This window comes from Apus apus, chromosome 4 (assembly GCF_020740795.1).
Source record: "Apus apus isolate bApuApu2 chromosome 4, bApuApu2.pri.cur, whole genome shotgun sequence".
Lineage (NCBI taxonomy): Eukaryota > Metazoa > Chordata > Aves > Apodiformes > Apodidae > Apus > Apus apus.
The window spans coordinates 74,276,329-74,289,586 of record NC_067285.1 but is presented as its reverse complement, the minus strand read 5'-3'; the positions used below and the strand labels follow the sequence as shown (position 1 = coordinate 74,289,586).

Here is a 13,258-nt window from a genome sequence, read left to right as displayed (position 1 = left end):
TTTTTTTTTCACAGCAGGACATCTAAAGCCTCTAGTGCTGTGCACTCCTTGTTACACTTACAAAGTGAGAACAGGTAATTCAGTTGTCTGACCAGTGTCTACCATCATGATTTAACTTTTACTTCAGAGTGAAGTCCAGCTGTGCTTGTACATCAGCTTGTACAACAGGTCCACACCCTTGGCTTGGGACCTCTTCCTGTGACAGAAATGCGAACAGCAGCAGTGGAAAATATTTTATATGTTTTTTAATCACTTGAAGGATGTCTACATGGTATAATCCAGAGATGGGCACAGATAACTACTTCAATGTTTTCAGTTGTCCTTAATTTCTGAACCATCAAGCCTGCGTGTATCAAAGATCCAGTGCAGTAGGCACAGAAAATATATATGTGTGTGTGTGTGTATATATACAAATAAATAAATAGGGGGCATTTAATAATTTTTAACTGAATATGAGCTACCCAAAAACTTTAATTATTTCAGTGTGAGTCTTTATACATGCTTAACTAAACCATGTAAAAAAAGAAAAAGAAAAAAAAAAGGAAAAAAAAAGAGAAATTAAAGTCAAAGTTTTGTAATTGTCTCACGTAGAGTAATCCTATCTATTGCCTAAGACTGTAAACTTTTTGATTTCAGATGGAAAGCAGACTCCAGGTTTTTCTCTGTCTTCTCAGCCTATTCAATTTTATTATCATTATTTTGGCACTTTTTGCAAGACTTTGATGTTGTCTCAAGGATGGACTTTTTTGATGTGCATGCAGACTTTTTAACTAGACTCTTCTTTAGCCAAGGAGTTGAAAACTTTTGATAAATGTGTGCTCCTGAGTTCACTGTCAGCAGAAATGCTCTTGGAACAACAAGAGTAAAATTCAACACAGTTGGTAACTTGCCCCGTCATGCAAAATTTGTCAAGACAGTCATAATTGCATTTATCATCATGTCAGGAATTGGTTGTTATTACTGGATGTATCGTACTAATGATAATACATCTAGGAAAGCATTACAAAATCAAAAGCATGTTAAATTTTTCATAGCTGGTAAGTCTTAATCAATTTGCAGACAGCTGAAGAAAAAGGAAGGCATGTTTTTTACTACAGATTTGGTATAAACTATAGTTTTTGTTTTTCAGGGCAGGTCCATGCACTGAATTTACTCATGATCTATGGCATGTTTTTATTCAGATTCATAATCTTGCTTCTGAAACAAAAAAAAAAGTCATATTTCAGTGCAGATGTGCACATATACAGTAACCATTTTTTCTGCATGAGACAAAGAAGAAGGTTTTTTACTGATGTTTATTCTAAGACTGAAATGAATATACCTGGTTGTGATGTGAAAAATTTGTATTATGGAGATGTTTCTTCCAGCTTTTCTTCCTAGGTATTCATGTCTTCTAGTTGATGTGTCAAAACTGGCTGAGAGGAATGGCTCTCACCTTGGTGGAATTGCATGGAAACAGCAGAGGAATAGAGATCTTGAACATCTCCTGGTGCGAGTTACTTTGTCTATAAGTGTTTGGTTAGGCGCTTTTTTCCTCATGCATTACTGGCAGTGAAACACATTTATATATGCACATAAGGGTATAAGCAGTTCCCTCAATGTGCTTTTAGCTGCATGAGCAGGAATGTGACAGGACATACACTATTCTAGCTTAAGAACATTAGTCATGCAGATGAAGTACAGTACCATAGGACAATATATATTTCAGCGAGTCTAAGGCAAGCTTTTTGGTCACCTCGCATTAGATGTTTCCCCTTCTACTGTGACGGTGACCATTCCAAAGTGGTGAAACAATTACATAACACCAATTATGATCTTTACAATCTCTTCCTTGAACCTATTCCTTTTTTCTGGAGTCCATTAGAAGTCAAGGTTTCTACTTCTGGGGTCAAGGACAGCTATGTAAGTTAGTTCTTAGCTAGTGCTGAGTTGTTTCAGCACCTAATTTTCTGTTTGTTTTGAGATTAACAGGATAGGCTTTCTAAATAATACAGTTGGATGCCCCTTGTCCTTTGTTCTTTGTCTGAGATTTTCTTCATATGTACTGTGTTCTGGAATTTGCTGTGGGGCATGAGGCACAACCTTAGAAAAAGAAATAGGGAAAAGTTATGTGTGGAACACGATGAAGTGAATGAATTGTGAGGATTTAGTCCTGTTTTCATGTAGGAATTACTAAGGAAGAAATAGGATTAGTTTATGTTGCCACTAGCATATTTTAAGTGCTTTGTGTATTGACTCTAAATTAATATTACGGTATTTTTATTATATTTTATGGGAGAATAGAAAAATATCTTCTGTTTGACTAGTTATGCCTTTGGTGTAAGATCTTTTTGTAGCAGTGATGCAGTCATTTCAGCAATAACATTGAACTGTTATTCTGTAAGCTGAAAGAAACCACACACACTTAAATAAGATGGAGTTTCTCACTATGAAAAAAATTTGAAGTAGGATTTTGATTTTGCTGAACTCCATGAATGACTCTGTATGCGGTCAGATAAAGGGAGGCCTTCATTTGAGGAGTAAATGAAAGAGCAGAGCGTGCCAGAACGCTGGTAAAGAGTAGGAGGAGGTAGTAAGGGAGATGAAGTTGATTAATGAAATCTGCAGAATCTACTTCAAATCTATTTTTTTTTAATCAGCTTTAAAAAGCCAATGTATTCATTAAAAGGCCATTATAAACTTAGAAAATAGTAATATGAGTATTTCTGTGTGTTAATACAATCTTAGGAAGAAATAGTATATATTGCACTTGACAAGAAGCAATATGCTTATGTAGTTTCTCTCTCTGAAATCACATGTTGTAACAGGGTAGGTTTTTTCATAATATTATTTAGCAGGACTTGCGAAAGTACTATCTTGTATGAAAATATTTGTATCTTGAAATATTTGTCCTCACAAAACCAGCACACAGCCTCTTGGGAATAAAGAAGTCCTCATGGGCTTGGGAAAAAAAGAGAAAGGTGAACAGAAGATAGATTCATCATTTCAAATACTGCCATTGAAATGAAACCCTCATTGAAATGAAACCCTCATTGAAATATTTATACTGAAACCATGAAGTTGGTTCTAGTAAATAATTTAAATGGTAGTGCAGAATACATAGACTTGAAGTACCATTGAGAGCCCTCCAAAATGACCAAAAACTTCTTTGGGGTGTCAGGATGATGCATTCCTTCTTTAGGAGCCAAATCTCTCAGCCTTGTCCTATGTGTTAGCTCCTCACTCCCTCCTTTTAAAGAACTGTGACTGCTGGCTACTTTCTTGCTCAAAGCCTCCTTTTTGTGAGGTGATTTTCTGATAGGACTCTCCTGCTTTTTGAGGGATCTCCTCCTCAGGATGAGGGCCTAGTGGTTCATCAGTCCTTGAAGCAGTATGAAGTCCTGGTTAAACCTGCCTGATGGTTCAAAGCCCCATCTGTCACCTCTTTGGCCATCTGGTTACTCAGTCTCTTTTGGAAGCTCTTGACAATTCAGAAGGATGCAAGGAGAGCTGAAACAAGGCAAGCTGGTCATTGTTGTGGTTAGAGTAACTAAAAGGGGGAGGAATCTGAGTCCTGATTTCTCCTTCTCTCCCTTAAAATCTATTATTATTTTTAATGCAAAGAAGTGAAATGACACCACTTCCTGCTAGAAAGTTTGGGTGAGAGCATACCCTTGATTCGAAGAGTCCCATTGTTAAATACTGAAAGCTTGCATGTGTTCTGCAGAGAGTTTAGTTACTTAAAGCTTTGACTTTCACTAGGTGAGTGGGAGGAAATCTAAATCCTTTTTTAAGATGCAGTTCCTAGTTTTTTGAACTGTGTTCAGTGTGGTAAATCTTGTGTGACACATATCTTGAGTTGCATGAGAGTGCATCTGAGGCAGGAATTACTGCTAACTCTTTAGATGGTTAGATATCCGATTTGTCACCTATAGTGGAAGATTAATAGAAGAACAGGAAATGTTGACAAAATAAAAGATTCAGTATGCTTTTGTTAATGTTGATTGCCCTTGGGTCTCTTAAAAATTCTGATCATGTTTGCAGGAATCAAGAAATAAGCTTTACCTAAGACCATGATGAAATTCCACTGGTGTGGTACAACATTTTGAAAATGTTTTTTTCTCTGGTCAGATAAAGGCAGCTGACTCTATAACATAATGGGAGGGCAGGAGTGACATAGAAGAGGTATACAAATTGATTACATTGGGTATGGAGAATTCATGTGGTGCATTCACACAATGTTTAAATGGAGAAGACCAATTTGTCATTTAGATTACTTTGTGATTTAACAGTGGAAAGAATGGAAATGAGATTTAAAAAAAAAAAAAGCCTGCAAGATGAAAGGAAGGGAAACATGGCATGCTCTAGCCTGTTGCAAGGTGAATGTATTTAGTGAATTTAACTATTTTTTTTTTCTAAGTGATAAATTATGCAGGAGCAGAGTTCGATTTTTTTGTTTGTTTCTGTCATGAACGAGTTAATTATTTGCTGTGAGTTGTTCATAAAGTTGTTTGCTTTAATGTTAAGTTCTAACTATCTGAAAGCTTTGCAAGCACTTTATAATTTGGCAGGAAGAGAAAATGACCTTTTTTGGACAGGAGAACAGTTTTCTTAAGGTTATCAGAGAGTAATGACCGCAATTTTGTGCATCTCTTTGCAAACCTGTGGAACTGATTCCTTTTAGTCCAATTAAAATAACTTAGGACCTCATGGTATTTAATGCTGGCAGCTAATGATCCTCACTGCCAAAAATCAAAGGCTGGAATTCAGCTGGTCCATCATTTTCCAGCTATGCTGTTTCTCCCTGACTAAACTCTCTTTAGTAATAGCAAGTTACAGCAATGAGATGTATCTGCTGAACAGGGTAAGAATTTTAGCTTTGCATAATCATTATGAGTCCAGGTATGCTTTACGGTGAAAGTCAAGATTTTAATGGCCTTTTCAGTCATTTCTCACCAAAAATAATGTTTTACGTAGGCCTTATCTTCGGTGAGCATATTTACATGGAGAAGATATTTGCCCCTTTTATTAGGGAGATCTGTAAAAAATTTGAAAGCAGTTCTGTTCTACTGGTACACTTCCATTTGCAGGAAAGTGTCAGAATGGGTACTGGGCATCTGCATTACTTTATTATCACGCTCTAGTTCCCAAGGGCAGCAAAGATGTCACAATCACAAAGAAGTAGCTCCTTCTAATTTTGTCAATGAAGGAATCTCCATTAGTGCTTTAGTTCAGATAAGGAGTCTGCTTGTAAACAGCATCTGATCACATTCATTTTTACCATGACCTGGACCACACCTTTGATCACCTTCCTTTGTCAACACCAAGCTATGGAAATCAGCTGTACTGATACTCTTGTAGGGGGTGCTGGCCAACTAGGTAAGGGTGGAGCGCTAAGTTTCACAATGCATACAAGACTCCTGCAGGAAAAATGCATTTTGTATTTCACTGCAGTGGCATAGAAATAGGCCTGTTTTCTTAACTACTGAGGAGGAAGGTGGCTTAGTGACAGACAGGTTAGGATAACTGCTGTATTCCAGTGAGAGTTGAGATTAACAGTTATTCTCTTTAATTAGAGTAAAATTGTTACTTTGCATATGAAAGAAAACCTACAAACCTGTTGGAATCTATCTAGGGTCTTCCAATAAGCAGCTCAGGTGGTGACTAACCATCTAGATGGTAATTTTATTTGCTATGATTTTGCCAATCTAAACCGCTGTCAAGAAACCTGAAAATTTTCCATGTGAAGTCCTTGCTTCACACTGATTTTAGTTGGCCTTTTAAACTGTGATCATTAAGAAATGTTTTTCTGTATGGAAAAAAACACACAATGAACCTTAATTTGATAAGAACTGAAGGATAGTCATCCAGGGTAGATCTTGCTGTTTTTCTGAAAATCACCCTAAATCCAAATAGCGTATGAATGTCTGCAGACTGTATCCATCTTGTTTCATACTTCCCTTCCTGCCTTCTAATTTTTGCACTGACCAGGGGAAACTTGGAAACTGAACAGGACCAGGGGAAACAGGGAAAACGAGTCCATAATCATGGAATTAAAGACACTGCAACAATACCAAATTCTGAAGGTGTTTCAAAGGTGCATGCTTAGTTTAGCAGTATCTCTTTATTTAATCAAATACTAGGTGTCTCATTTATATATATATGTGGTGTCAATATGCCCTTCAGTGAAGTACATGTTATACCTTAAGCTGCTAGCAACTTTACTTACTCCTTTGGCAATCATTGCAGTGCAAAGTTGAATATGTCACTTACAATTTCTCAGTGAAGCATTACATCATTTGAATATGCCTTGAATGCAATTAATATTTTGAACAAAAAGAAATACTGAAAAACTAAAATGTTCTCAGTAAACATCTTTAACTTTTCATTTTTACGTACTTCCTTCTCTAACAATCTTCTAAATTGAAGTATTCTGTTTCTGTTTGAGAACTGGGGTTTATGTCAGGATCATACAAAAAATCTGCAACAGTTTTTTATATGAAGTATGCAAAATTTTTCAAAGAGACTAATTTTGTTTTCAGTTTAGCATATTTTATTTTTTTCCTGGAAAGTGTTTTTCTTTTTGCTAATTCATGGCATTGTAAGTGAACCTGCTATTCAATAAGATCTTTTAAAGAATTGTTATGAATTTTTGTCTGACACATGCACAATTTTGGCATGAATTTCTCTGGTACATCTGTGTGCTGAAGGCTGTAGAAACGATTCTATGCTAGAGAAATATGTGCTAGGTAATTAAAATGTTGCATGTAAAGCAAAAACGTATGTATAAGGATGCCTGCACTGTGAGCTTTCTTTAAAGAAAAATAAACCATAATAAAGGGATTCTAACTAAAAGGATTTGGTCAAGTAGCTGACTCCCTCTCCTCAGTTTCCAGATAGTCAAAAGTATTGCTCTATAATGAAGGCCGTTTATCTACTAAAGAACTAGAAAGTTGAGAAAAGGTGAGTATGTAAATCATATAGGTGTATCTAAACAGCTGAAACTGCAGCTATTAACCATGATCAGTACTGTTCTACAAATTGTATGTAAAGCAGCATAGATTTAGCTTTTTTAATTTTGGTTTTGTTTTGTGGTTTTTGTTTTGTTTTGTTTTTTAACTTTATATTTGAGAGTGTTTTTTTTCATTGAACATTTCTAAAGTAGGCAAGCAAATTTTGCTCGCAGGATAAGATCAGCCCAGTAAAGACAGGCCGATGGGTGAAAATTTGAAACAGTTGTGATCACATAGAAATGGAAGTTCTGTGCCTCTGACTTGGTTTAGATACCACTCAGATAAGCCTGTTCTTTACATCTCTTTCTCAGTTCTCTTTGCAGAACATATTTTTCAAAACTCTTGTTTACAATTTATTTCCTGTAATTTGTGACAGTTAAGATGTACATTATAGATAAATGTAGCAAAGGGCAAAGATACACAAAATTCTGATCAGTACTCATGGCTAAGCAAGCTATTAAGAGTCATCTGGCCCAAGTCTTTAAAAGATATTTAAGCAGTTAGCCAACAGTCATGTTCAATAGCTGTCAGGCACCCACATGTCTTTAAAGACTGTGATTCTGAGTTTAGGCAGCACAAATTTATTTTAAGATCATTTCTTCTGGCTAAACAAATAATGAAGAGCTAAATTGCACCAGATCATTTAAGCTAATGGAAACCATGCCTTTGGTTATTTAACTGCATTTTAATTCCATTTGAAGTTTGGGGGTTTTTCTCAGTACGTATTTCATTGTTAGGAAGTGAGAAGAGGCCATTAGATTATTTAGCTGGAGCTTCTGTATAATGTAGGTTCTTAACTTTACCTTAACTTATACATTTAGCTTGTAGCTTCTGTACAACGATAACACAAATAGGATGTCTAATTCTTACAGTGCTTTTCTGTAGAAGTACATATTCACTTCAAATTTGCAATGTCACTTTATTTGAAGTCCCAGTGGAGTTTTATGCTTGTATTTTAGCTCTTAAAATAATTCAAAACAATTCTGGCAGTAGTAGAGAAAAGGCTCCCGGGTACTTAGCTTGGTTTTCTAATTTCTAAATAGTTTAAATGCTAAGCCTGTAAAATAACTTATGTATAACTTGAGTTTAAATGAACAAAGAATACTAGTTTTCCCCTGGGAAATAGCTTTAATTTAAAAAGAAAATAATGGGGGTTTTATGTAACTCTCAGCTGGGAATGCATTTGTTAGCAAAATAGCTTTTTGGTGCTTTGAAAATTTAGTTCTGCTTGAGCTACAGGCTCAATAAGAAGTCAGCACACAGCCAATTTCTGTGTAAGAACTAAGCCACAGATGCACCTAGCTTGGCAGCGTTAGAAAATAAAAAACTGTAAATTGAGTTCTTGTAAAATGTGGCTCACAAAAAATGAATGTGTGCAAGACAGCAGTTGTGGGTATTTTCTTCTCCCTGCTACTCCCATGGGGTATAAGATGCTGATTAGTGTGTAGACACCACTGTAGACACTGAAGGCCTGGCTTTTGTGTATCAGGTTCCCAGAGCTTCAGTTGTTTGTTTGGCTGGGGTTTTTTGCTATATTTGTAGAAAGGAAGCTTTGTTCTGCTTCCCCATTGTTGTAGATTAATTTTCTCATGGCTCTAGGCTACGCCATGGAAGAATAGTGAAGCTGCTGGTTTTGATCCATAGATTTTTCACTTAGACATTGAATTATCCTCCTCCCCCTTCTTGTAGACTTGGAAGCCTTAGTGCTGTGCTTTAGCCACTCAGGGTGTCATTGCCAGGGTGCCTCCAGACCTACACCAGGTGCTCCTGTACTATGGAGAAAGTCACCCTTCTCCAACTTGGCTGGTAGGAAGACCTCACCAAAGGACCCTCCCCAGCCTTTTTCCTACCTCAGGAGCAGTGTGGCCACAGTTTTCTATATAAAGGGGTGAGTTATTCTTCAGACATGTTCAGCATCCTCTGCACACACACATCTAAGGGTGCCTTTTGTATGTACTGAGTTTTTAAGCTCCAAGTTTCTTTTGCGTGACACCAGGATCTGTGCTATTGTTGCTACTTCTCTATTTTGAAATAACTTTTCTCAGGCTTCAACTTTTCTTTTGGCCCTTACACTCCAATTTTACTATAGGAACATTCATTAAGGCTTTGCTGCTTTATTGTGCTTTTCTGGAGCAGACATGGGAAGGAGTTACTCTTCATTGAGATGAACCTCCTTCACTCCATGTGTTTGATTAAGCCTTCTGCCCGTGGTAGAGCTTCCTCTGCCCTCACAGAGATGCTTGCCAATAAAGCCATCACTGGTTTCAATGAGTGAATGTTTTCCTGATGCAATCAGGAGTGTTTTTTAAAGAGCTGTCAGTGGTTTAAATGAGTGAATGTTTTCCTGATGCAATCAGGAGTGGTTTTTAAAGAGAGGAGAGATCACCAAGATACTGTGACTGTGTCATAGAAGAAAAGCATCAGATTGTAATGTTAGGACACTGATCGTTTTATGCAAAACCACAACATGAAAAGCTCTATATCCCATTACTAGGTAACAGCAGTTCTGGGACCAGCCCCTATCTTGGGGTATCCTTACAGCTGTAGTTTTTGTTTTCCCAGATCATGCAGCTTTCTGCTTCAAAGGGACAGTGAAGAATAAAAAAGAGGAAGGAACGTTTTAAACACCCGCCTCCAAAAATGTGTGCGTGTGTATGCACCATGCCATACACATTACTTCAGAGTTCTGAAAACTGTTCTCTAATCTTTTTAACTTTGTAATTCCAAAGGGGTATTCTATGAACATTTTGTACTTTTCATACTGTATTTTTTAAGCTTAGATTCTGCTAACTTTGAGTCTTACTTGAATTACTTGAACACCAAGAACTATTCAGCTGTTAGAAAGTGCATTGATATTTGTCTTAAAGGTTTTGCAATGCATAAAAGGGAAAAACAGTGTTGTTTCTATGGATTCACCTTCTGGCCACATACAGAACTCAAAGAGAAGTAACTAAGTGAAGATAAACTACTAAGTGGCAGAAGGGAACAAGGAATATGTTCACAAAAAAAGCAGTGTAAATAAACCAGTGCCTTTGCATTGCTGGTAAGTTCCCTCACTAGTTCTTGCTGTCCTTCCTGTCAGGATCTGTCACTGTGAGGGAGATGATGAAAGTCCCCTCATCACACCATGTCGCTGCACAGGGACCCTGCGCTTTGTCCATCAGGCCTGCCTGCACCAGTGGATTAAGAGCTCAGACACACGCTGTTGTGAACTCTGCAAGTACGACTTTATAATGGAGACCAAGCTCAAACCTCTTCGGAAGGTATGGTGCTTTTGAATTACACTCAACTGTCAAATGGCCAGAACTGCAGCTCAAAACACCAGCACAATTAAAGAAAGATCTGCCTGTCCAAAATGGCCTTGTGTCTGCTGTTAAATCAGTCCTAGTGATTTTATTTCCTCCTTTAAGTTAGTTAATTTACCACAGCAGAGGATTTCACTAAAGGCTGTCTTGCACCAAACATGCAATATAAATGCATGAGTAATAAGTTTTTGTATTTAGAACTTTTTTATTGGCTGGTCTACTTATTTTTAAGCCACAAAGAAGCCTTACACACCATGTTTTCCTCGTGAATAACATAGACAGGTTCACCCATTAATTTTTACATTGAGCCTGTAACTTCTGGTTGAAAATGACGCTTGTACCAACGTGGAGACAGCAATTATGAAGTAACACAGTCAATCAATTTAGCTGCATCTGTTCTAACTGTTACACTTGTGCACAAATTAATCACTCGTACATTAAGATTAGTTAATGGAATCTAAACTACAGGGCAGCCTTGCATCCTGAAAGTCAAATATGTTATCTTTGCTCATCTCTTTTCCAGGATAAATCAATTTAATGATAAATCAGTTGTCAGTAAAGGGAAGGTGAAGAGTTTGTTAAGCATATGTGGGGTTTGTTTTCTTTGGAGTGAATAATTTTTCCTCTGATTTTTCTCTAAAAATGCTCTCATCCTTTTTGGCTTTTGTTGCATCTTTGAGGTTTGTGTCGATCTAGAACAGGACAAGTTTTGATTTAAAATAAATTTCAGTGTGAGAGCCCTTGAAAATCACAAAGAAACTACTAGCCTTTAACAAGCATATGCATATGTTGATGTTTTGATGGCAAAAGGCTTTCTGGTTTTGTCAGCTTTGCATGGGTAGCAGTTCAGAGAAGGAGAGCAAATGAAATTCCATCTCATTCCCCATCCAGAACAATTATCTAGTAGGTCCCTGATGATAAACCACTTTTGAAGATAGAATTGGAATTGATTTGACATGCAAAGCTTGTGATAGGAAAGGACACAGTTCTCAAGTGCCAGGTAGATCTTGCCAGACTGGAAATTGAAACAGATGTAAATAAAAAACTGATAACTAAAAATTAAATTATATTGACTTAGCTTTTAGTAATTGCAGATAAATTTTAGCTAATGTGACAGGTAGAAGATAATTGTATAAAATCCCCTGCCTGTAGCATACCTTTTGGGATTGTTTTCCATATGTGTTTCTATTGTCAAGGCAAATTGCTTCACCTTTCCATCTAACAAATACACTCGCAACAGACACTTTTCCCAAGAGAGTATTTTATTCCCATTTTTTTTAAAGACACTCTATTATTGAACAAAATCAGGAAGAGGTGTTTTTAAAAAAAATGGGAATAAAATTTATAGCATCCAAGGAGAATAGCAGTGAAAAATGTGCATAGCTGTTGATACCAGAAGTAGGCATTTTAACCTGTATGTCTCATCATTGCTGCCCCATACTGCCCTCCCCCCCCCTTTTTTTTTTTGTAAATGAAAACAAATTAATTGGAATACTGAAAGATTTAGAGTGATAATGTAATTCTTGCCAGTCTGTATCTTCTTAATTGAATGATTACCATCTTTTTCAAAGGTCCCAAAGTTTTCAAGTTAAAACCAGTTACCCTTTTTACATTTATAGCATTTGACTGTGACCCCCTTTCACATGTTAGATTAAACTAAATATATCATGCCTAATAAGTGTATGCACCACCATCACCATTGTCCACAAATTTATGAAACACAATTGATGAAGCATTTTATGAAAAGCTGTATTGAAAACCAAGCATTTTGAGACTTGTAGCAAAGACAAGGAAAGAAAACGTGACCAAGAGACCTGCTAGGTAAGTACAGCTGACAGTAACTTTTTGTCCAGACATCTTTGGTAAAAATCATTGGAAGTGCTGTGTTGTCAAAACCTATGTATTTTGCAAAAGTGGAAAATTCCAAGGAAACACAGCCACATTTTTTGCAAGTTTTTACAGACCCCAGATCCTCAATTGTGGGCCATTCCCTAGTAGTTCAGGTTTTCAGAAGATAGCATGAAGACTGGTTACCAGAGATCAAAGTGCCGACGGACAGGAAGCTCAGAAAGCTGAAGCTCTCCACAATCCTGTTTCCTTATTGTGGGATCTGAAAATAACTGCAGAGACTCTAGGACTTTCAGATGTTCTTGAGGCCTTTAGGTTTTGCTAAGGTTTGGCTATGCACTAGGCCCTGAGAGCCTTCCATCTCCAGCACTAAGTCTGGCCTGGCAGCAGTGAATTAAAATTTCCCAAATCTCCAAAGGATGGAAAACAAAGAATTCTCTGGTTGTAATGGCAGGGATATTAGTAGCAGGGCAGTTTTATATCTGAAAATGATGCAATTCTTGTCAGCTTTGCCATATGCTGAGTGGAAACAGCAAAAATAACAAAAAGGTTAATTTTGCTAATAAACTTTGAAGAATTCTACAAATGTATTTAATTTCAGTGTTTCCTAAAAAACAGACCCAAAACCTAACTTTATTTAAAAAAAATATACAGACATTTCCCCTAAAGTGAAAGTTTCTGGCCAGCTTCAGAAGATGCCATTGCCATTAGACCTGGGTTTGAAATGGCATTCTACAAGTGAAAGGATCACATCTCTTAAGGAGCTTTGATTTTTAATCTCTACCTTAGCCATGATGTGTTATTCTGTAGTTTGGCTCTTGAGTGTGCATTGCTTCATTATGATGTATTTTATCATAATACTTTTGAAGCATTCCAACTGCTGATCTCCTGAATGGAAAAATTACAGCTCACAGAACTTAATTACTGGTAGCTATACTTTTGTTTTTGCAGTATCACAAAAGCAGAATTTAAATAGAAAACAAACTATTTGATTCAAATGGTGATTTACGATCTTTATTCATGCCTCAGCCTTTTGTGTTCTCTTAATGTTTCCTAATAGATTTTTATCAAAGTCTAGGGTTTTACAGCAAAATAATATTTGTATGTTGTGTT

At 36.7% G+C, this 13,258-nt stretch overlaps 1 protein-coding gene across 2 annotated transcripts in view; it reads left to right on the top strand.

The window, feature by feature from the left end:
• MARCHF1 (membrane associated ring-CH-type finger 1) overlaps positions 1-13,258 on the top strand; it is a 372,379-nt gene that overhangs the window by 337,326 nt on the left and 21,795 nt on the right. For both annotated transcript variants that reach the window (XM_051619263.1, XM_051619262.1), the window contains one exon: positions 10,075-10,255. In XM_051619263.1, coding sequence (XP_051475223.1) covers positions 10,075-10,255 — 181 coding nt within the window. The remainder of the gene's footprint in view (positions 1-10,074; positions 10,256-13,258) is intronic.